The sequence below is a fragment of the Tinamus guttatus genome, unplaced genomic scaffold (genome assembly GCF_059628265.1).
Source record: "Tinamus guttatus ecotype Peru unplaced genomic scaffold, ASM5962826v1 Tinamus_guttatus_pri_ptg000503l, whole genome shotgun sequence".
NCBI classification, from domain to species: Eukaryota; Metazoa; Chordata; class Aves; order Tinamiformes; family Tinamidae; genus Tinamus; species Tinamus guttatus.
The window spans coordinates 6,598,005-6,623,230 of NW_028289037.1; the positions used below are offsets into that span (position 1 = coordinate 6,598,005).

The following is a 25,226-nucleotide window of genomic DNA, read 5'->3' on the forward strand; positions in this document are numbered from 1 at the left end:
CATTCCTGTCTGAATCTTTTCCTCCTTCCCTGATCCCCCAGAAATTTAAAATACATAACTAATTGGGGATACAGTGGAGGGGAAAAATAGATATATGAACAACTTGTGTGTTGGGGAGGTTGTTTATTTGTTTATATCTCCTTTTTCTTTTTGATTTTTTTAAGCTTCCTAAAAGACTCTGGTTACTTTGCTACTTTTACTAAAAGTACCATGAGGCTTTTCTGAAGTTATTTGGTGCTTTCCAGAAAAGGAATATAGAAAAGTGCAGAAATGAATACCAATGGGAAAATGTCTGTTTCTTGCCTAACTTCCAGTGCAGCGAATGTTTACTTCTTTTACTTTGATGTACTGAGTAAATAGCCAATATAACCTTTTTAGCATATACTTGTTACAATCGTCTAATCTTATTAGCTTTCCAGCAGCCATTCAGTTAAACTGTCAGTTGACTAAAACTAATTAATGGAAAAGCATCTGACCTAACTTATTTCATTGTTCTAGGAAATTATTGTACTCTGTGTAACAGTACTGGCAACTCATGATAGCATTATTTTATGTAGACTTCCTCTCCCTTACCTCCAGTGAAGTATCATTAGTTTGGTCTTTATGCAGAGGGGAAAAAATAACATCCAGGAAAAATTCAGCAGTTCCTGCTGAAGACCTGAGTTTCTTACATGCCTTAGTAGATTCTGCTTCAGTCCTAGAGTAAATCTTGCAGTCTGCAGATTTTCTTATAATAAATGGAACTACTTCCATTTGTTCTAATAAATGAATCTCTGTTCTCCAACATATTCATAGCAAGAGTTACATAAGTTTTTAAAGCACATACAAACATACATTCACAATAAATGAAAATTGCTTGGGCCAAAATATTAGCAAAAAAACTCTTGTCTAACCCTGTTGATAAATAAAACAGTCCATGCATGCTAATAGGACAAAATCTTCAGGGCATATAGAAGTCATTTGCGTCTCTCCCATATATGCAATCAGAATGTACTAAATGTACAGAATGCACTAAAACATAAGAAAAAAAGGAACATTCTCACCAACCCAAACTGACTCCAGCTCCTACTAAACAACAACCCTCACTGTAACACTAAGGGAATAACAAATATTTACCTCCCATACCTCTAAAAGGGTCATCTTTTCAGATAGTGATTCTAAGACCCTCCTCAAAATAATTACTGAAAGACTTGAGCCAATTCCTAAGAAAAAGGATGAGTGACTCTCAGCTGGGTTTGGTAGATGAGGTTCTGATTGCCTGCCTCTACTAATGAACTAATCTCAAGCACCTGGAAGCAGCAGACTCCATGCAGGGCATGCAGGGCTCAGGTTACCAAAGAAATGCTCCAAATATATTCACACAAATCACTAACCCTGCAGATGTGCAAATACTGCCTTTGTCATATTGATGGAGAGATGGACATGTGTTTGCAGTGCTGCTGCACATAAAGCCCAAAGATGAATTCATTGTATTGTGTTAATCTCTTCCAGAGACCAGGTGGGCATTTGTAAGCCAGATAAGTGTGATAGTTATCCACATTACTCTTTGCATTAATCCACTTGTCTGCATGATAGAGAGTATCTCAGGCATTCGGGGTGTAAATATCTAGGTGGCTGGAAATATATATATGTCATGAATGCCTGTTGTCTTTAAAATGAGACCTTATCAGGAGTTTAAACTAAAATGTTGAACAAGGCCAAACTTTGGTGATGTCTAGAGCTTTAAAATTATTTGTAAAAGGTCTGGAAATTGCCAGAGGAAGTAAATCAGCCCCAGTGTAACCCCTGTGAAGATTTTTATTGGTAAACTGTTCTGTGTTACCTCAGAAATTAAATCAGGTGTCATTCAAATTCCAACCTTACACATATTTCTTCTCCTTCCCTGGACAGATTATGCTGACAAGCATTTGTCAAGTTCTGTGTATGTATCTGGTTTCATATGAGGGCGAAGGACTGTATAAAGAAAACACACTTTAGAATGAAATTACAGAGGAACAGGAACAAGCTCTCTTCTTCATCTTTGACATAACTGTCTGGCTTTTGGCGAAATTCATGAAGTTGAGCAAGTAACATTAAAAAAAAAATCTTGATTTATTTATATGCCTCTGTATAGGAACACAGAAGAGGTAGACAAAAATACCTAGTCTTTTTATATGCTTGTAAGATGGAAGAATATCTTTCTTTCTAAACATAATTCTTTATGAATTATTTACTACATTTCACAGTGTACCACATTTTGCACTCCCTTCTTCAGGACACCAGAAAAGATCAGATAAATTCACTTATATTGACTCTTTCATATCAGAGACCTGAATAGACTAAAGATTAGATATTAATTGAACAACAACTAGCTCATGGCTTCACTGACGTTTACAGACACATGAACACTAGTAAGTTCAGTTCGGAAAGTAAAAAAATGCAGAAGAGATATCTCTAAAGGCTCTGTGCTCACAGTCAAACAACATCAAGGAAAGTCATAGAGTCATAGAGTCATAGAATGGTGAAGGTTGGAAGGGACCTCTAGGGATCATCTTGACCAAGCCCCTGCACACACAGGGTCACTAGAGCACGTGGCACAGGACTGCGTCCAAGCGGGTTCTGAAGATCTCCAGAGAAGGAGACTCCACAACCTCTCTGGGCAGCCTGTGCCAGTCCAGCACTGAAAGAGGTTGCTCCCAGCACAGTACTTCAAAACTTGACAAGAGCATGAGCAACCTAAGCTAATGGTGAAGTTAGCTGTGGTAGGAGCAGGAAGCTACAATAGACAACCTCAGGATGTAAAGTCCAACCTGTATGTTTCTATGATTCTGTGCTAAATGTGCAGTTCCTTCCCAAATAGTCAACTCTCTCTCCTGTCTTCTATTGACACAGCACCAAAACCAAACAGGAACATCTGCACATGCTGCAAATCCCCTCAAACCTCACTGAGAGCCAAATTTCCAGGCAGATTTCCTTAAGAATATTTAATTAATACTATTTAATACACACTGCCAAAGCACACTGAGACAAGATACGCTATCTTGAAAAGTGTTTCCATCAGTAACAACCCCCTTTGTCTTCTATACTCTGGTGATTAGTTGAAAAGTGGGCTTGATTAGTTAGCATTAGTGCCAACACTAAAAACCAATAGCAGAAGTCCCTTGGACATGGACAGAAGAACTACACAGATAGTATCTATTTTGCATTAGTGCAACCTATGAGACTGAGGAAAGCAGCAGGAATAATGTCTGTTCTGCTGATTTAATAGGTGAGTCAAGTTCTGTGTGATGGAGGAAAGCTCCCATAGGTAGGAGTATTGCTTCATCCAAATCACTTAGCTTATTCCATTGCTCTGGAAAGTGGTTAGGAGCTGGTGTCAGCGCTGCTGTTGCTGTGTGACCATACAGAGCAGAGAGCCACAGAGTACAATGGTGCCACAGAGAGCAAAATACCTCTTAGGGCTTTGCTCTCGAGCACTGAGACAAGGAAAACAAATGCTGTATGCTCACAAAGGGATTTATTTACCTTTGTTCTCCGTGGGCAGAATATCACACATGACAATATGCATCCATAATCAATTCTTCACATCTCCTCTCCACTCACATGCATCTGCAACAAAGATTATGAGAGGTGTGTCCACCTAGGTGCTCAGCAAATGCCCCTCCGAAAATTTACTGCAATTAAAACCATCAGTGAAACAAAATAAAAGCAGTAAGGCACTTAGGCAGTTTAGGAAGGAATGCTATTTTGTTATGTTCATAAGAAAGGAGTTACACAGACTTTCTCAGATAGTTCCACATAATTCCTGGCATACATAATAGCTTCCTGGCAGCATACATTAACCAAAAATAATACTAAAAAAATAAGGGGGTACTGTATTGAAGAAAGGGAAACAGTTCATGACCCCAAACCATTTCTTGTAAAACCTATTTTTGCTTACTAATATATATATATATATTTCTATATTTAGTGACGTATGACAAGGTCCCAGGTGATTTACCCTTCCCATGACCTCCCGTCTTTTCACAGAAGAGGAGGTATTAAAGTGGGTTTTGAGGTTGCCTTCTGAAGCCTTTATTCCTGTTTTAGCTGTTACTGATGAGCACATATTTTCATGGAAGCTTCTTTTTTTGTTGTTTTTTTTTTTAGTGTGGGGGATAGACATTCCCACTTCCCACAGACTCTGTGTTCATTCTGCAGCTTGTGAGGGTCTGGGGTACAACCCAAATGCCTTCCAATGCAGTGTGAGCTCTGCTTCCCCTCTCTGCTTCCCTTCATGGGGCTAGCCAGGCCCCCAGCAGCAGAACGTGCTGTCTTGAAGAGGACCATATGGCGCTACTAAAGGTTATTGGGACAGGAGATTAAAAAAAATTCATACATGCCTAAAAACAAACCAATTCCTGGTAAATATATATGAAGTTTGTAGTTCAAAGATGGAGGTCTGAATTTCAAATGAATGTAGGGTGCGAGCTGGTTAGAAAACATATTTGCATTCACATCCTGTTTTGTTTCTAGATCTATATGTACAAATTATATATATATATATAAGGGGGGGAATGGGGAGGGTGGGGGAAGAAGCTTGAGAAGCAGTTTTACCCTGGGGAGTGAATGAATGCCAAAGCTTGTACTGATTTCAGTAGGGCCGGAGTTTCAGCTTTTTTTATGTTAGCAAAAATTGACATTTGTTGACAAACAAAATAGAGGATAAAATCTGCCTTTTCACTCTGTCTTGATCTTTTTCACACCTGCCTGCTTTTCGCTACAAAAGTGTTTGGCACTGCCTGCTGCCAGCAGCAGCTATGACAAAAAGAAATGCTCCCTAAGTAGGATTTCAAGTAAGCATTCTGGAATTTCTAAATGACATGTAACAACTTACATGAGAAATGTTCCTGTTTTCCAGGCAGCTCTAGGAAGACTCTGGTGAGTCTTATGGAGAAATTTGCCTCCACTTGCTCAGCAAATTAGGTGCTGAGTTATAAGGACACTGCTCTTAGCCTTCAGTATTACAGGATTTCTTTTTAAAAAAAATCATTTATCTGTGTGCCATGACGATGCACGTTATAACATATTCTGTATTCAAAAAAAAAAGTTGGTCTTTTATAAATGTCTGTGTGTGAAGCTGTCTCTTCCTCTGTCAGGAGAACTGACAGGTTGCCTGCCATCACCTACTCTCTGGAAAAATCAGCAGCCCACACTGTCAGTGTGAAAACATCTGTTGAATGGATTTATTGACTAGGTCTTAGGTGCATTTTTTTTCACACTGTTTATTACAGTCCTGACCTAATGAACTTAATTTGTTGACATGTTTCCCTCAGTGTCTTACTTGATCCCTTCTCACGTTTCTTTCTACTGTGCTGTTTTCTTGGCAACAGCAGTTCCTGGCCCAGCGGCGTGTCCACCAGTTGCAAATCTACCAGGCTCAGATGGCTACAGTTGGCATGGCAGGATTAGATAAACATCGGCCTGTTTCCAGGACCCCGTCTTCCCCTGCTGATTCCACATTACCTCACCCAGCAATGGACCAGCCCAGCCAACATGTCTACACGACTGGTAGGATTCCCTAAAGACTACTTTTAATAGGCAGGGCAAATGTGTTTGTTCATGTAGGATCAACTGATTTTAATGCCTTGAATACCTCCTGCAGTAATACATTCATTTTTAGCTTCACTAGTCCCCGGTTTTATGACGCTGTGCTGGCATCAAGTCAGCCAGTGCAGCTGATAAATCACAAGGTTAATATTCACACAGTCATAAATTATTATCGTTGACTGGCTCTGGCAATATAGCAACAGGTGCATTTTTGCTGCCTTTAAGTCATTTACAGCTTTTTCTTTCATTTCCCTATCCTCTGGCTCTTTTCTCTATGTTCTTGTTGCTTGTTTTGTAAAGAGACCACCAATAAGTTGAAGAAAGACCACCAGTAAGTAGTGAAGCTGTGGTATAATCCTACATCCTTTAGGCAGCGGCTGAGGAGGGTGCAGTGCAGTGCTGTAGCTGTGTGTATGATGTTTACTGGCCAGCCGGTGACATTGGTTGCCTGGTCTGCAGGTCCTACACAACACGTGGACACTGTGCTCATGAGGGAATCTTTACTTTCTCCTCAGAGAAATTTCTCATCTTTGACATGGCTCTAGGAATTAATAAATCTATTTCTTTTTCTGTTTGCTTCTGTAATCTATATCACTGCAGCTAGGTGCATTGAAAATAGATCTATTTTTGATTGTGTGAGATTATCATCTATGGTGTAATAACACTCAGAGACTTTGAAATGAAGCTTCTGTGAATAATATCAGATATATGTTTTATTAAGGTATAATTTTTGCTTTTTTTTCAATGTCTGGGCAATGCTCTATCATCTTTTCATCAATTAGTGAGCAGAAAGATAGGACACAGACCCAGTTCTTATTTATTCCTGTTCAGCCTTTCCAACATTCTGTGATATGAATTCCCCAAGCCAACTGGTTTGATCTCCAAACTGGCCTGTTCTGAGAGTCAGACAAGAGGCCTCTGGGTGTCCCTTCCACCCTGAATTATTTTGCGATTCTATCCTTTACTTCCTTAAACGAGTACAAAATACAGCCAGCCTTTACCCACAAGAGTTGCTACATTAAACAACATTTGTAAAAACATAAAATAAAGGATTTGGGTGAGGAGGGAGAAAAATCTAGTAGAGCACAAAGTGAGGCCAAGTTGTGGCCTTATAACTTACTGTGTAAAAGAAAAAACAAACAAACAAACAAAAAGAACTTCCCTGTCTTAAGTTATTCCTTATTGTTTATTTTTCTATTTAAAGACAATATATTCTTGGAAGAGGATAAAAAAGCAGGAGGAAAACTGTTGTGACATAATATTACACCAGGCTCAAAATGAGCCTTTATTTTTGCAAATCTTGAGAAAAAGATATCTGAAGGGAAGCATAATGATGATGTTTGTGAGAGAGCTAGGCAGTATATATTGAACACAATGAGTTAAAGATGGAACAGAATATAAGATATTCTTGATGTTTATTCATCATTCTGATGTTCAAAATTTACAGAAGATTTGCTATTATTTAGTTTAGATTTTTGTTCTGAATAATTTATTAGATTTTCTCCCCCCCCCCTTTTTTTTAGTATTGTTCTCCATGACATTTCTTCAAAGCGTGCTGCTAGCCAGTGATTTTAAGTCTCTCTCTCTTCTCTCTTCAAAGTAATATTGAAAGAAGATGACCCAAATAAAGTTTTTTGGAACAGAATGAATGTTAGGGAGACCTCTCCAGGAAGATCTTACTTTTTCTGACTCAGTGCAAATTCAATTTCTTCTGTCCTATGTCCTCTATCATTACATGGTTCAGAAGGGTCACCATTCCAGACTGTCATCGGGGCCGCATTCTGGCCTCAGTGATATTGGTGTAAATCCAGAATAAATCCACCAGTCTCAGTGGAGCTGCTCAGATTTACCCAAAGCATCTGAGAGCAGAATCTGGCTGTTCTGGAGCGACAGGGTAACCATCTTTTATTAATATTTCACAGCAGTCTGCAATTGAAAACAGTTGTCTTCCTCTCTCTTTCTCTCTCTCTTTTTTTTGTGGGGGTGGGGAGATTATTGACTCAATCCTGCTAGGGAAATCCTATAGGCTATTTTTAGCTTTAAGTTCTACTGCTTCACTGTGGTATTGTACCAAGCACATGTGTTGTGTGATGAACAGCCACACATCTGAATTGCTTGCACATCCTAAATCAATTTAGATGGCTGCAATGAATGAAAACATATATATCAGACTTTTCTTAAATCAATTAATCCTGTTTAGAAATAAATTTTACACTCACTGGTGTGAATATTTACTGCTTAAAGGTTCAGAGTGGGTGTCATACATTACTGACCTATCCTGATTAACATGGTTTTTGATTTGGACAAAATAGTTCACATGCTATAAAATTACTCTTTTAGTTTTATTATCTTTTGGAAAATACAGTAGTGATTTAATGCTGCCACCACAGAAAAGGGATGTTTATACCTGTATCATCCAGAGGAGGTATCTTGAATACATAGTTTCAGCATCTTATTTCAAAACGACTGTTTAATTGTAATCCTGATACAGCTTACCAAAAGTGCAGTTCTTACCCAACATCTTGATTCTGTATAAAAGCCACATAGTAAAGCATTTATATTTAATTTCTTTTAAATGAAGATTGGATTATGCAAATCCTTGCAGGGAGCCTTCATAGTTAGAATATAATGCTGGTTGAAATAGTGGCAGGCAGGAGATATTTTCAACTACTTTTGTCAGCATTTAACAAGCACTTTCATTGCAATGCATTGGATACAAGTGCCTAAGTCCTCGTTGAAAAGCTTGATGCATGCCTGTACATTTAGCATCTAAAGACTCTAGAAAATCCAGTCTGTTACCTTCTCTGTTGGGCAGAGGAACATGTTTCTTATCTAACTGTAAGCAACCACTGGCAAATTGTAGCATCAAAATTTGCAATAGAATTTAGAAGTTAAAACTATAGGTGCCAAAAAAAGGAAAAAAAGATGTGTGAGCGTGCACCATTTTACATGCACACTTACTATTTCATATAATTTGTAAGACCTGATGATAGAGCAGCAAAGCTTATAAACTGCACAATGTGAATAACTGCAGAGAAAGGAAATTATTAACTGCTTTGGCAATGCCAGCAGAGATTTCAAGCTGTATTAGTTTATTAGCTCCAGATTTTCACTGGTTCTTTTTTTTTTCCTTTGAAAGAAAACAAACCAAGAAAGTAAGTATAAGAATTTATTGTTAATGCACTATCCAGTTTGCTAGATGATAATTCAGCATAGACTTAGTCATGCTGCACCAAGATATTATTTTTGTGTTCTCCTTATGATAAACATAATTGTCATGTTATCATTTTGGCTTAAATAAGAAGATCCCAGAGGATCAGATCTAAAGTAGATGAGCTAAGTAATATGGCAGCATAAGTATTTCTAGAGCGGCATAATTTAAAATTTCTGGCTTCTAAGTGAATTATCTCAGAAACTTAGCTTTGCATTACCCACAATGTAAATAGACTCCTATTCTACGGAGTTCTTAAGCACTTTAATAAAGTTCAATACTCGTTAAAGCACTTTGCTGAATAAGGGCAGTATTGAGCATGTTGTTGAATCTGGACTTTCATTTTGTGTTTTCTTCACTGGATGAATTTCAGTAGCAGGCTAAGACAATTTTCCCAGAATTGTGCTGGCATCCTCAGTAGTGGTGGCACATAAGAAAGAGCTTTTGAGTGCCAAGTTTTGTAGCTTAGAGAAATTATTAATTTGAGTCCTTTTCAACTGTAAGGGGAAGAGAAAAATCCATTTTTTTTCCCAAATGAAAATCATTCTCAGTGGTAAGGAAAATATTTTTTGTTTCAGATATTTCTGAGGAAAATGCAAACAATGATTAAAGTAAATTAAATTGTTTTTCAGTGACTCAGAGTTGGTTTGAAAGCCTTGAAAATTGAAGGTTAGTTTAGCTCTAAACCTCCTGGCTAGAATCCTCTTTCTCCTACAACATACAGTTGCCTAGAAATGTGATATTGATAGCTGTTCCTATAAAGCTGCTCTGTCCTCACATAAATGAACACAAAAAAAAAAAGGAAAAAAAGAAAAAAGAAAAGGAACCTTGCATTGCTATGTAACTACAGGATATGGTCCTAATTCCCTACTGTGTGGAACTTTTTTCTAATGAAAAGGAAGAAAGGGCTCCGACTCCCATGGCTACAACTCTCTGAAATATATATGATATGCTTTAAGATTTGGAATTAATACAGTGTTAGTTAATCAACAGAAATGCAGAATGATATTGTTTTAAAAGATATTTAAAAAGGGCAGGGGGGCAGTTTCTGAGTTATTGCTTCATAGACTGAAATGAAAAACATAGAATCATAGAATGCTTAATGTTGGAAGGGAAAAAAACACGACCTTTTCTTGTTATAGACAGGATGATTACAGTTTGACTATCCACTAGAAAAAGGGAAAATAAATTATTCAGTAATTTAATTGATTTTTAGTAGTCATAAAATCTATGACAATCAACTACCCGTTGTCTTTTTCTGTACAGTTGATTGTGTCTGTTAGTATAATTCGTGGGTTCATTTTTACCTTCTGCATGAGACGAGATTCATCTCTCAGTGTAAATTTGGAGTCTCCCAGACTTAAAGGGAACTAAGGTCCAGAATTTTGATCTTCTGCTTACAGACAAGTAAAATCCATTTGCTCTGCAATATGCATGTCACTGTATAACTTGCATTTATTTTATTTACTGTTTCTTGTTGTACTGTCTTTGTGCTGAAGGTGTTGTGTATGACAGTCTGATGCTGAAGCACCAGTGTATGTGTGGCAACTACACTAATCACCCTGAACATGCTGGAAGAATACAGAGCATCTGGTCAAGGCTGCAAGAAACTGGGTTGCTAAACAAATGTGAGGTAATTAAAAACAACAACAACAAAAGACCAGTTAATTTTCTTGTTTAAGTGAAGGGCAAATTTATTAATTTCTAAATCTATCTTCCTTCTGTAGTAATACTTATTTGTCTTAGGGAGTATTTGGAATTAATTGATGATATTTAAAAAAATGAATTTTAGGAAAACACATTTCTCAATCAGAAAACAAAGAATTTTTACAATTAAAGTCATTTATCTACAAACATCAAGACATAAAGTCCAGACATGACATCCTCACCTTGATACAGGATGGTAGACAGGCGGTAGCAAATGGCACATACAAGTCCTTCCAATTACACAATTCTTAATTTCTCCAAGAAGCTAAGATTTTACTTTTGTAATGGCATAGAACACTTACTTTTTTTTTTGAATGTATTCCCTATCATTCCATAAACACATTGCATCTTGTCTTGTTTCAGGCTATTAAGCCTGTTTACATGACCATTTTCATTTCTCAGGAGTAAAATGGGTATTGAAATCAGAAAAAAAATCAAGAAATTTTAGTCTAGAAAATATCAAGCAACTATTTTCAGTTTCTGCTTTATTTCGCAAAACTGTAGACTAAAGCATTATACCTGAATCGAAAATGAGCTCCCAGGTTCATTCTCAAGTCATTGGTTTCTGAAAAAGAAATCTTTAGCTACTGCGTGCTGCTTCCCGTGAGTTGTGCAGCACTGTCAAGTTCTGCAAAAGCACGTGGCAATTGAGGGAGCTTTACTGCGCTGCAGCACAAGTTTGGAAAAAGCTCAGTGCAAGCTACCATTGAGGAAAATACATTTCCTTACAGTTTGCGGGATCTCACAAGCTGCCTGGGCCCATATACTCATTTTCTTATTTATTTTTCTTTCTATATATATATATTTTTAACAAATCTAAGGAAATTTATACAACAGCTCCTTTTCTGGAGGGGGTTAGTGGCTGTCTGGAAAGATTTGCTGCAATGTAAGGAGCCAAACACACGGGGCTCTGAGATATTTATTGTAAGCACTGTAAATGGATTTGTTGTATACGCTCCTCTAACTAGATGGCAGCACTCTAACAGGCTAATGTTTTTTTAGCTCGGATAATCTCTTCTGTCTTAAAGAAGACTTTCTTCCAGGAAGGTCCTTAGGCTGTGCATCACGAGTGGTTTGAGTGAGGGGATCACATACCCAGGGTATGCAGTTGAGCGCTTTAGTAAAGTTGAGTACTTTACTAAAAGGAGGCCACCTTGCCTTAGACTCAGGACCTGTAATATACAGAAAAGAAAAAGAGAGATAATCAATGAAATGTAGTGTGCTGCCATGTATTTTTCTTTTCTTCCTTTTTTCAATAATAAACAAATATTACTGAAGAGTAAAGAGAATGGAATCTGAAAAAGGTTTCAGCTGGTAAAATGATATAGGTTGGTTCTGAGGTACACGCAGGCCAATAGTTTCCTGGAAGATTTAAAGTTTCCTCTTACATTTCTACAATTTCTTAAATTGAAATATAGCTTACTAGGTCCTATAAAATCCAGTAAGTAGACAGAGAAGAAGTAAATCAAATGGCATACAGTTAATTTTAACTTCTATTATCTGTTTTAAAATTAGGCTGGAATGTGAAAATAGCTGCCAAATTGAAAACAGTGATGACTGATAAAATTTTGAGGTACTTCAGTGTGAGTAGGATACATAGATCTGGTACATATTTTGATACATAGCTAAAAAAAAGGATTATATTTGGTGATCTAGTCTGTCCTTTGCCCCACTGAACTCTTTTTATCACTTGCTTGACGCTAATCATATCTTGAAATATGCTTGCTTTTTAAAAATAAAGCTGAAATGATCTGCTTCAAAGATGCTTGGATTCTTTAGAGAAGTTATTCAGCTGAGTAGAGTCTTGGATCTCTAAAGAAGAAGCACTGTACTGCATTAATCAAGAAATCATAGACTATCGTTAAACTACACTGGTATGTAAACTACACTGCAGAACATACGATACTAGGGATGCAGAGCCAGAGCATCACAAGTTCTTTTACTGACTTCTGAATGCACATTGATATTTCTTCATGTAATTTCTTACTATAATTTCCTCAACTTTCTGTCTGAAGGAGTGAGGCAACATGGAGAGACCTGCTGGTCAGGTTCTGGCATGTCCATTGCCTTGTTCAGGAATATCAACATGCAACAGTCATTTAGGAAACTGCTGTCACTGTGATCCTGCACAAAGTTTTTCATTAAAAGTTAGTACCAGATTGGTCTGTGCAGCAGAAGTCAGCACTAGCTGGCAAGCCCTACTGTTAACAACAAAAGTATGGTAGGAAAGATCTCAGCTAGGATTATTGGCCTGGGATTTGCCTAGGAAGCAGGTGAATTAGCAAGGCTATAGTCTCACTCTGCAGCCGATGAGGCATTTTCGGTACCAAGCTAGGACAGTCAGAGGATCTCTGACCTCTTTGCCTTGCACTGCACTGTGCACAGCTGTGTGTCAGCAGGGCTCTCCATTTTTTTATTCTGTCAAGAAACCTTCATAGAAACAAGAAATCAGTGTCTATACAAACTTTGTTTTCTCCACGGGGGAGTAAGACCTGGTTCGTAAAGCATGTGATGTGGATTAACCCTCTCGCACTGTTCAGGTCTGAGACCCTGAGGAGGAGAGTGCCCGTATGTTGAAGAGCTAGGCACCAGCACCAGCCACACAAGGGGTGGTTTGTGTTAACTGCAGAGAGCCCTGTGGCAGCCCCACACATGCTCCTTTCATACCCCCCATCTGTAGCATGATATTTAAAATACAACTTTATAAAATCGTAACACTGACTGGGGTACTCAAAGCTGTGTCTTCACTACAAAACTAAATGTGCCTGGGACTATTCTCTGCTGATCAGGCCAACTGGCATGGAAAGTCCCATGTTCATACTATCAGGAATTCTCCTTGGCCCATGCCAGCAACCAAACCACGTCTGGGAGCCGTTTGGGAGAGCACTAGTTGCTCCACAGCCAAAACGGTGTGAAGGACCACTTTAGCAATTTAATAGTACAGATGATTGTGTGCCTCTGCCTGGGAATGTTTCCTGGCACTGCTCAATTTACTGCTGCAGACGCAGCCAAAAGAACTTGCTTCTCCAGACTATATTTTGTCTTTCTGTCCATAGGTATTTGAGCTCTAGAGTTATTCAAACAAGGGTTTGCAAGAGTTTTGCTAAATCAAAAAAAAAAAAAATAGTTCTGTATTTTTTTTAAATCCCATCACTCTTCTAAATGGATGGAGCACTTCTCTTATCAGGCTTAACAAGACAAAGGAAAAATAAAAACATCTTGAGAATCCTGAGAATTATCTCAGTGAGTTTTACAAAATTACTAAAGACTGAGCCCAGGACAAGAAAATGCAATTATTTTCTTCATAGCATTTTGTTGTTGTTGTTTCTTTGGTTTTTGTTTTGTTTTTTTGAATAGTACTGGTATATAAATTAGTATAATACTTTTTCATTAGGTTAACAGGCTTCATTAGGCTTCTGTTTTTTGAAATGCCTGTTTTGCATTTGGTAAAGGCCGATGAACATAGAACAGTCAAATGTCAAAGGCTGGCACCAGAAGAGGGCAACTAAAAGATGCAAAGATTGGCATGAAAACATCTCTTGTCTTTTTTTCAACTTGCTCTTAGGAAAGAGCAATGCGTAGTTGCCCTACCTTCGGGACAAACTAAGAACTGAATTATGTTTTGGTAGCGGTGTCTGCTTTCTACTTGTTCTGTGGAGTATTTGCAGTGCTCCTGTGGGACCAAAATTTATGCCCACATGACTGACATCAAGCTATACTGATCGCCAGAGTTTTAGAAAGGGAAAGAAGAGTGTATATGTGGTCATACTTACTGCCTCTATCTCTACTTCCCATAGAGATGGTGGCCCAGCAAAATTTTCTTTTTCAATATGGAATTTGATCCAAATTTTCATAGTTTTCTGGATTAGGGAGACACCCTGCAGCTTCTGCTGTCTGCATCTCATGGACTGAAGGGCTCAGAACAGAATTTAAAATTCAAAACCTCTTGAATTGGCCACATTTCATGGACTGAAGTAAATAAAAGAAATTCCACACTCTGAATCTCAGTTTACCACAAAACAAGCAAAAAGGGAAAAGAGAATCTGAGAAGACACTAAAAGACTCAGAAGACTTTGTTTACAAATTAGATAGCAAAAGGAAATTTCAGAGATGCTATAGCCATAAAAATAGCTACAGTAATGGGAATAGACACCTTATACTGAGAGACCTGAGTGAGAAATACTGCTTAATCTCTATCAACTATTCCTAGTTTAGTAGAGGAACATGGGCAATGTCACTTTTTTTCAATCACTGACTGTGCAAGAGTTTGTTCTACTGGAAGTATAACCAATTCTTTATATTCATAGGGGTTGTCTGTATTAAATTTTAAGGGTCTGTTTTAAACAGGAGACCAGATTAGGCAGTCCTTTCTGACCTTAAATTCTAAGAAAGGTGAAAGTATTTTTCTGTTATGGAGAGAACTTTCTAATTCTAGAATGGTTTTTGAAGCAATCACATGCAGTATTTTGCTCTCCTGAGATGCCCCAGCTGATGAGAGAACAGCATGTGTGAGGGGAAAAAATAAACAAAAATGCTCATGTACATCAGAGAAGAGTGACTTTTCTTTTGTTAGGGAAGTATGGCTAAAAAAAAAACTCTTTCAAATTTTTCCCAAATGGAACAAATGCTCTTCATGTGCAGCAGAACCGCTATGCTATTTCTGGTTTTCTAGGAAAGAGAACATCTTTTCACTCGCTTTAGGTAGACAAAAGTGCATGTCTAAAGTTATAAAAATGCATATATTATGCTGCTTGATGGCTTATGCCAGTGAGAACTAGAAACTATTACTTTGCGTAAGTGAAAATATATGATTTCAGATTCTGGTTACAGACTTATGACGTGCTTTTATAGATCTGACATCATTATGTAAGAAGAATTATTCCTAGCAATTATTTGGGTCTTTTTAATCCCACTTATTTTTCCCCTCTGTGTGGGACCTTAGGTAACTGGGATTTGAATGTTACTGAAAATGGTATGACAGAGATACAAGGATGGGGAAGAAAAGAACATCAGATGGAGAGGGGGATGCAGAAACAGCACATGTGTGTGAACCATTTTCCCTCCCCATCCTCCTATGCTTGAGGCTAGTGCTGGAGAAGCAGTGTGGAAATGGTAGCTTTGGGCTCTGCTCAGTCTTTGCGGCAGCCCTGGTGTCACCTGGGACATCCTCTTTGATGCTCTTTAACTTCCCCTCCAGACTGTTTCTGCACAAGCTGTTTTGGTTCTGGAGAATCTGCCTGGTACTACTGGATGATACCTAGCTCACTGCTCAAATTCTCCTGCTTTCTGGCCTTTTCGGGGGCCGCTTCCAGACCTTGCCCTTTAGCATATGTGCTCCATAGGATATCTCGGAGCTCCGTGTTGTAAGAGTCATATCTTCTGTGAGTCCTTTTATAGTTAAAGTGATAGGGCATTTAGCAGCACTTAAGAAAAGAGCCAGGCAAAACTCTTTTAAACATGTCTTAAAGAATTCTTATATAACTGGTAGAAAATATATGACTGAAGAGTGAGTATTTTACTCAAGGTTCTTTCATGTGGGCTTCTTCAAGTATCTCTTTACTTTTTTTATACAGTTGTTTTAGCTGTCCTAAGAGCTCCCTTCCCTGTTTCTCTGTGCAGAATTTGGTATATATGTTTTAAAACAATTTATTAGAAACATAGTCCTTCGTGATAATGGATGAACAAATAAATGTTACCGATCACCTCACTTGTGAAGAAAAACATGTTATCTGACCCAGAAGAACTATTAGAAAGCTTACTGACTCCATGAAGTAACATAATGTGCTGAATCTGATTGTGTAACTGCATGTTAAAAGGATGTGAGTGCACTGCTACAAATTCTCATGTGAGACTGGGAGAGGCCTGAAGAAATTAGAGATGAAAAAAAGGTTTGTTAAGTAAGTCATTTAGTTCTTGGATCATTCCCTAAAATATTTTTTTTTCCATTGCTGTGTCCAGTTAGTTTTAAGCACTGCAAGAAATAGGGCTTCCACCATTTCCCTGGAGGAACTTGTTCCAGTCATCTAGATTTAACTCTTACTAACTCTGATTACTCAGGGAAAAAAAAAAAAAAGGCCACTGCTTAACTCAAAATGCTGTGCCTGGTTCTTCTGAACCAACCCAGAAAACTGCTTTTTAATTTTATTCCTCAATGCACATTCTCTTTAATTATGTTCAATACTGCTTTTTTTCTGAAAGCACAGAGAAGAGGTTGCTGCTTTCAGATGCATACGAGTTGGTGGTGGATATAATATGAATGACAAATTAACTTCCAGGAAAACTAGTTGTGGATGGTATCAGGTTAATCAGGCTAGTAAAGACAGGATGATCTAGTGAGATAAATCCTCTATCCATTTGTAGACCTTGACAGTCAGACTGACTCATAGCCTCGTTCCTGAGATGCTTTGCCCCAAGCGATCAGCACTGCAAAAAGAATCTGAGACCTTAAAATCTCTCTGTTTTCCCTCTACCTTATCCAATTATCAACAGGAAAAAAATGATTTTGGGATCAGAACTTTGTTGGCAGGGGTGCTTATTATGCCTGAACCTTAAAAAATTTTTCTTCATTTTGCCATAGATGCAAAGCTTGTGCCATACAAACAGAAGCAGAAAAATATTTTTTTTATGGCAGCATGTAACTCCAAACATATACTAGGAACACATCTGCTAAATAAGAAATTGTTAGTTTTATCTGTTCTTCTTTATTTCCTATGTTCATTTCTTCCTCAGCTGACAATATTTGAAGAGATTTAGAGAAAGATGTCCAAGATTTTTTAATATTGATTTAAGTGTGGAAAGTGAATGTTGGAGAAACAGAGAGAAAAATTACACTTACCATAAAAGTAAAGAAGTAAATAAGTCAACATGTGTGGCAGAAAAAAATCCAGGGAGATCAAACATATATTTGAAGAAAAAAAATACAGAAAAAAAAAATTTAAGTGTTTAAATCTTTAATTTTCTTCCTCTCCCTGGCTCTCCTCACTGTGATCATGTTCTTCCCAGCAACATAAATCTCTTGTAGAAGTCATATGGCAAAACACATCAATACCCACTCAGAATACATCTGCAGTTCACAGGTGTGAATAAGCTTTTGTTCTTTAAACTAGAAGCTGCCCAGCCACCTTTCTTATTTACAAAATATTTCACCTTTTGGTTTCTATCTCTTAATGTAATGTAGAATAGAGGGAGATTTTTTTTTGTATATGTGAAACCTTGTATTAAGTTAACTTTGCTAAGACATAAGTGAAGCATTTGTGATAAACCACACACACATTTGTTTTTCATATAGCATTACTTTAATAAACAAATCAGTGTCACATTCCTGCATGACGCAATTTCAACCCATTATTAATCATACTAGATGTTATTTTGGACCTTTACTTTTTTTTTTTTTCCCTAAATATTGTCAGTGGAATATTGTAGGCCTCTGCTGTTTTCTTTCAGCGAATTCGAGGTCGAAAAGCCAGTCTGGAGGAAATACAGCTGGTTCACTCTGAACATCATTCACTGCTGTATGGCACCAGCCCCCTGAACAGACAGAAGCTGGACCCCAGGAAACTCCTAGGTCTGTACAGGCCTCTATTCTACTGAGAACAGCACATTCCAGCACTGTCATTAGTCATAGCTGGTGTCAGTTTAAAATACTTGGCAAGCAGTGTGACAAAAATTCACTTTTTCCAAATGCATTGCTATGTGGAATGAGAACGTTACAATAGAAGCCAAATATAGATTAGCAAAATGCACAGGCTGGAAAACAGTAATAGAAGTTTCTCCACGTTTGCTTCAAAATCATCTAAATGTTAACCCTTTACTGCAATTTGTTCTCCATCAGAGGGCAATGGCAAATTGGAATACAGTTGGTTTTATGTTTCCTGGTATTCTTTGATTTGAAAATGGGAACTAAAGATACACTTGCTTGTCAGAATTGCTTGTTTGCTGTTCTCATTTGCTTTCTTTCAGTCAATATTTGAGCCATGCTACGTACAGATGTCATGCTTAAATCTTGCTGTGAACTTTATTTTAATGCTTTCCCATTATGCTGGATATGATACCTTCTCAGTAATAAGAAAACATACTAATATAGTAAATAGACCTATGGATATACAGAATATCAGAAAACTGACAATATTGTCATGTGAAATATCTCTATGCATAGCCAGCGTTCATTGTTTGCTTGTATTTTAGGAAGGGTTAAATTCAGCTCTGTAGGACAAGGCAGAAGATCTTGACAGACCGTTTATACTGAATGTGAAAGGAAACCCAATACTGCATTTTGGAAATAAACTGTGACTAAAATCCTGCCTTTTATATCCCAGCACACTAGATGCAATACTAGAAATCTCTGCTATTTTTATAACACTCATTCTAAGACGTGGAGTTTTCCCTAAATGTAATAAAGAAAACAAGCGAAACAAAAACAGTGCTCACTATCAAAAGAAATTGTTGCCACACTTCTGGTAAAATGTGGAAATAATTTTGCTTTGGAAGATGATGCTAAGAGTTTTTTCAGTAAGGCAGATTTGTTTCAGTGAAGACTAGATAATAGTCTCCATCATAGTATTATCTGGCCTTGTATACTGTCTTAGACAAGACATCACCAAAGGTTAAAAATACTTGTGGAATGGTGCTTTAGGACAGGAGTTTGAATTATCCTCCTTAAAGGAAAACAAAACAAAACAAATTGGGTAATTAAAACAATTCCTGCAAAATGAAAATTTGGAAGCATTTTGATTAATTGATTTGGTTCATCTACATTGTCAAAATGTTCCATATTGATAGAGTCAAGCATTTCATTTAGGTTTTATTGTTTTTGATTCATTTCATTTTAATTTTTACATTACTGAATACATACAAAGATATAAAATATCATTCCTCGCTTTGGATCTCAAAGGTTGACTAGCATATGGGATGAAGTTTCTGCTGTGGTGTGCAAAAAGTGATGCACCTGGATTTTCCTGCTTCATTCCTGCCCATCTAGAAAGACTACAGAAAGTTGTGTATATCTTATCTCAGAAAATCTTTTTTTTTTTTTGCTCACGGTGCTTTAATTCAACACTCTTTCCCTCTTTTATTCGACACTCAGTGCAAAACATTTATTCTCTGAGTTTGTATCAAGGTCACGCTCCTGTCATATAATGTGAGAGTATCCTTGGCTTAATGCCCTCTTCTCTGTTTGTAGGATGTTTTCCTGCTGTCTCTCACAGCCGTTTACCAAGACAACAGTCAATGAAACACCCTTCGCACATGCCTTTCCATGTGTCTGTGTTTTGGCTGGAGGTTTTGATCATTTGAGCTTTCTGACTCTTATATAAAGGAACTTAATTGTCTCATGTTTTCTCAACATGAAATGTAACTCTTCCACCTTTCATTGTCCACAGCTCAGTGGTGTTGAACCTGACCAGCACTGACATTAAAATTAACATTTTGGTATAGTATAAAAATTCAAAATGATATGAAACAAAGGAGAAAAATCTAAAGGAAATATTTCTGTTCAAATATGTTATCAATAGCAACAGCATTTCATAAAACATTTCTTTTTTGATGAAAGTGCACTTTTCTACAGATGTTGTTCCATCAGAAAATGGCTTTCCATCCTAGTGAAAAAGAGGTACTTCAGTTTAAGTATGACTGAAGATAGAAATGTCCTACTCACTTATCCTAACTATTCATTAGTTAATATTTATTTCAATGGCCATGTTCAGGGAAAAAAAAAATAAAAAAGGGGAAGAAAGAGAAACCCTCTGGAAGTCTGCAAAGCAAAATTGCTGTAAAGTACTGAAATCAGTGAGAATTATGCACACAGTTTTAGTTCTCAAGTGCTTAATGCTTTCAGAATACAAACTGGCTTGAACTCTTGGATTTATTTGCCCTGAATCAGGGCCTACAAATGCAGCTATTGCAAATGATCACTTCCATTTTTACAGTATTGAGCAGTTAAGCTTTTGACTGATCGTATTTCATTGCGGTGTGTTAAGCAACATGTTATGTTGCATTACATTTTCTTGACATGAACGAAACTAATATGGAGACTATGTGTCAGGTCACATTATGGTTTTATGTGACAGAATGCAACCTTTCAAACCTCTTTGAATAAGCTCAAGGACAGAACAGTTTCCAAACAGGTCTTAAAAAATTGTTTGCTTTTTCCCTCTCCACCTATAATTGAAAAAGTATTTCTAAAAGCAGGTTTCCAATGATCACAAATTTGTGAATGTGAGACATATGCTGCCAACACATCTCTAATGGTGAGGCACTTTTTAAAGTAGAACTAAAGGATGCAACTTCATTGCAATTTCAAGTCAGTCTAAAAAGACCATTTAGCAGAAATGGCTTCATCCTCAAGGGATACTGGGGAACCATTAGGTTCCTCAAGCTCACATTGCTGAACTGTGCCTTTTCACAAGTTAACATGCTTTTCAATTGTTTTTTTTTCTTCTTTTCCCCTTTGAGAGAGTTTTTTGCCCATCACTTTTCTTGCTCAGCAGACTCTCAGTCCTCAGTTCTCAATAACCTCAGTAGATTCCTGAACTTCTGTAGGCCCCTCAGTGAAACATGTCATAACACTTAAATTTGATTAACCACTTCTACTGCCTTTGTGGGGTTGACATTTTAGAAGATAAAACTTGGGTATTTTTTCTAGCTCTGTCTGTAAGCTGTTGTGGCGAATCTTTCACAAAAACAGTCTTTTTTTTTTTTTTTTTTTTTTTTCCTCAAAGGATTTGATGTTGATTGAAAGCTCTGTCCTGGTGAGAAGCCAGAAAAGTAGATTTTTAATTTTCCCTTCTATCTTACTTTAAATGTTCCAAAATCCTTTTTCTTTTATTATTATTATTATTATGGAGGTATTTTGAGGTGGAGAAGGGAAGTCACCCAGTATTTACCAATTTCCTCTAGAGCATCATTTCCAATCATCTTGGGAATTTTTAAGGTTTGATTTTGTTATCACTTTTCACTTTTGGTGAGGAATGTTGGAGATCTTTTCTTTCTGTGAAGATTGGTACATCATGGTCTCACTCTCTCTTAGTGGAACTTTTCCACCGCTGATCTTTCCAAGATTTTTGCATGTTCTTCTTCTTCTATAAAGTCTGTTATCTGCTTTTATGACTACTATGCAATAAGGAAATGTCCTGATTTCTTCTTCACTGTGCTTGTTTTCACTCATTTTAGTATTATCTGTTGACTGGTTTTAGTGCCTTGCCTTAACATCTATTGTTTTTTTTCTTAACTTTCTGTTTGTTTATTTTTATTAGTGTTTGTCATCCAAAATATGCCTAGTTGCATGGAGATAAATGACAATTCATCTATTCTTTCTGATGTCCTAATTATGTGGAATTTAAGAAAAAAGGGTTTAGTCATTCAATATTCTAAAAACACCTTCTTATATCTCACATTACATCTTATGTTCCCATTGACTTCTCCTGATACTCCTACAGCACTGATTTTTAGTTATTTGTTCAAGAATTTTCAATCTTCACCTCAGTAAAAAGGGAAGAATTGCTCTTTGCATTGGTCACTGGATCTCCTTAGCAAGGAATCTGGAAAATGCTCCTAGGCCTCCAGACAAGCTCTTTTGGCCCATATCTCCATGCATGCCCAGTGCCATGCCATTAGGACTCACAGTACGAGGATGCTCGGCATAGCTGCCGCACCTGCGTTTCCTCTGGTAGCTCCGCAGGAGGTTTCGTTTGGGTTGCCTCTGGACAGCTAAAGATGACCCTTGGATTTTGCTTGAGGTGTAAAGCACGTTCTTCCTCTCAGACCTCACAGCCTGGTCTCTCATACTTCAAAGATGATGGCTTAGAATTGTCTTATTCATTTCATTGGCACCTGTTGAACATGACTAACTGTAGTGTTCGCCTCTTCCCAAAGGCCGGGTGGTTACTCTGAGGTAACTGGAGTGATTCACTATCTAACATTTCCTCCATATGGCAGAGCTGCAGAGCTAGCTCTGTGATACGGCAGGGAAACGCGTTATGTTCTCTTCCACAGCTGCCTTAGGATCAAATTACACACTTGAATAGCGACCGCATCAGATCCTCAGATCCTTATTCGGCTTTAATAGTGCCCTTAACAAGACAAACAGTGAGTTTAGTGTTTTTTAAAAAAGAAGATATGGATGAATAAAAAGGGAGGATAAATATTAAGATAAAAACCATCATATTGTCTAATGTCTAAATCAGGATAAGCAAGAAGCTAGGCTTTATTTATTTATTTTTGTTTGTTTCTTTTAGAGGAATATATTTACTGGGCAATACTGAAATAAATAGCATTTTATTTTAAGCTTAGAAGGTATTGATGTATTGATGGAGTGTAAGTATTGAGTGTAAGTGTACAAATAGGGAGGTAAAGGCTGAAATTTTCAAAGGAGCTGAATGAGCTAGGCACCTAGAGCACAGCTAGCTTTTTGTATAGGTCAAATTAAAAAAAAAATACTCTTCAATTCCGTGTAAGCTTAATGAGGCTCCCTCTGTTGTCAGCGAAAAGAAACAGGCACTTCTCAAACATAATTCATTCCATCAGTCATATAGGCTGTGCAGAGGTGCCTACCTCTCCTCGCTAACTGCAGAATAAGCTGGGATGACTAGCTTAGTCCAACTGCTTGCCTTTTTGGTTAGGATGCTCTTTTGTGACTATATGCTTATAATTTGGCTGTTGTTGAAAAAAGTAATATCAATGTCTCTTCACTGATTTACTTTCTAAGTGCTATTAACATTTTTATTCTATTATATGGCACTGTGATTGTATAATATAAAAATTTGGAAATTAGAATTACTGTAATTCTGTAGAATTACTGCAACTACTGTTCCAGTTTTTGATAAGCAATGCTTATTGTTTCTTCTTTCTTTAATATATAGGAAACGTGTCTCAAAAACTCTTTTCCTTGTTGCCTTGTGGGGGACTTGGGGTAAGTAGATGCTGTTTTCTTCGCAAGAGGGACAGCATACAACAAATGTAATTCATGGTCTCTTTAGCTTTGTTGCACGATCAATTTAAAGTCTTCAGAAGTTAATAATAAGTGTAGAGATGAAACCTGAACCATTATCATGCCGTGTTTTTAAAGACATAGAAAACAATACATTGGCATAAACTCATGGAACAGTTAGATAGGAAAATATTTTACTGTGGTAATGTGTAATTTTCTTAGATGTCTGGTGTTATTTTGCATAAGTTCTTTATTTTTGAGAAAAAAAAAGCCTGGTCTGATTGCTTATAGGAGAATGAGCTTTGAAGAAACTGTCTTCTGGACCGTTTAAAAGGAAATATATCTTTGCATTTCTCAGAGGAGAAAAAAATTACCGACATATTTAGCATGATCAGAACTGCTTATAGCTGCTGGAACTTTCTAGATGCTGATAAATTAACTCAATAACTAAATATTCGTATGTCCTATTTTGACTCTGATTCATTCTGAAATACAAATTTGCAAGTATGCATTATGGCTCCATGAACATGTATTTGCAGGTGCAGATCTCTTATAAAACTAGGAAAAGAATCACCGTAAATTATCGAAAAAAATAAAAATGGAGAATTTCTATTGAAGCTTGTTTCTTGCTCATGTTAAATTCCACTAAAGATAATATGGGAAGATATTTTTCCATCTACTTTTTTTTTTCACAGAGAGGCATTCTATGCTTTTTCATCCAGCTGGATCCATTACTTATTGATGTCAGCAATATCAAAGTGAAATGCTGGTATTACTGGCTGTTGATGGTCTGGCTGGATGATGTAAATATAGTTTTAGTTTCCGTTCACTATTTCTTAGAATGCAGAAATAAAACCACAGTCTCGGGAGTGCAATTGGAGCTATAGGTCAACTTCCAATGCAATCTTGCAGTGTTTTGCTTCTCTGCACTGTAGCTGATCAACTTGTTTTATTTTACTTTATCCTTCATAAAGGATGAATTCCCACTACAGTAATGTTTCTGTTGTTGTTGTTTTTTATTATGAGATGGCATCATGAAGCCTTAAAGTGACAAAATGAGTATTAAGAATTTAGCAAAAATATATTTTCCTTTTTAGTCTTCACTATATTTTTGAGGAGTTTTTGAAATATGAATTAAGGAACAAAGGATCAAGAAATCATAATCATTCCAGGTCCGGTTATGTGGATTTATGCTTTCTAAGGATTCTGCCAAAAGTGTTGAACTCAGTAATTAACAATTTGCTATCATTGAAACATGGGGATCATTTATTTATATGGATTACCTAACATTGCACACGTCTATGTACACACACACATGTGCATACACTTTTATGAATATTAAAAAAGTGAAAATAGTTGTCATTAAGACAGTTTTTCCACTGTTATTGGAGCTATTAGGAAATTTAGAGAAAATTGAACAAGATATTTTACAGGCTTTGAAATTCAAAAATGTTTGTGGTGTTCTTTGAAAGCCAAAAATATGAAAGATTTTTTTTCTATGAAATAGGTTATTGAGGCATTCGTGAGTTATATTGTAAAAATCTTGGATCTTAAAAACTGAATCTTGAAATTCAGTTTTTCTTTTTATAATGAAAGAAAAGTATGTTGTCCATTTTAAAATACAGGCAAGGCAGACATGCTCAGTGTAACTTCATTTTTTAAAACACTTAAATTTGTCTTTGTGTGTGTGTCTGTTTCCTTTATTTCTGATTTACAATCATGGAAATTGGATTAAAGACCATGTTGTAGAAATTGATCCCCCTTTTTTTTTCTGTTTGGTTTGTTTTTGTACATATTATTATTGTCAGCCTGGCTATG

The 25,226-nt window shown here is 36.9% G+C and overlaps 2 protein-coding genes across 2 annotated transcripts in view; both read left to right on the forward strand.

Moving 5' to 3' along the window:
• The window catches only part of HDAC9 (histone deacetylase 9), a 126,543-nt gene extending 116,120 nt beyond the window's left edge, over positions 1-10,423 (forward strand). The window contains exon 12 of the mRNA XM_088533507.1: positions 10,279-10,423. Within this exon, the coding sequence (XP_088389633.1) occupies positions 10,279-10,299 (21 nt within the window). The 3' untranslated portion in view covers positions 10,300-10,423. The remainder of the gene's footprint in view (positions 1-10,278) is intronic.
• Positions 10,424-17,681: 7,258 nt separating this feature from the next.
• LOC148592843 (histone deacetylase 9-like) overlaps positions 17,682-25,226 on the forward strand; it is a 127,578-nt gene continuing 120,033 nt past the window's right edge. Inside the window, exons 1-2 of the mRNA XM_088533511.1 lie at positions 17,682-18,050; positions 23,341-23,390. The gene's annotated coding sequence lies outside the window, so the exon portion shown is untranslated. The remainder of the gene's footprint in view (positions 18,051-23,340; positions 23,391-25,226) is intronic.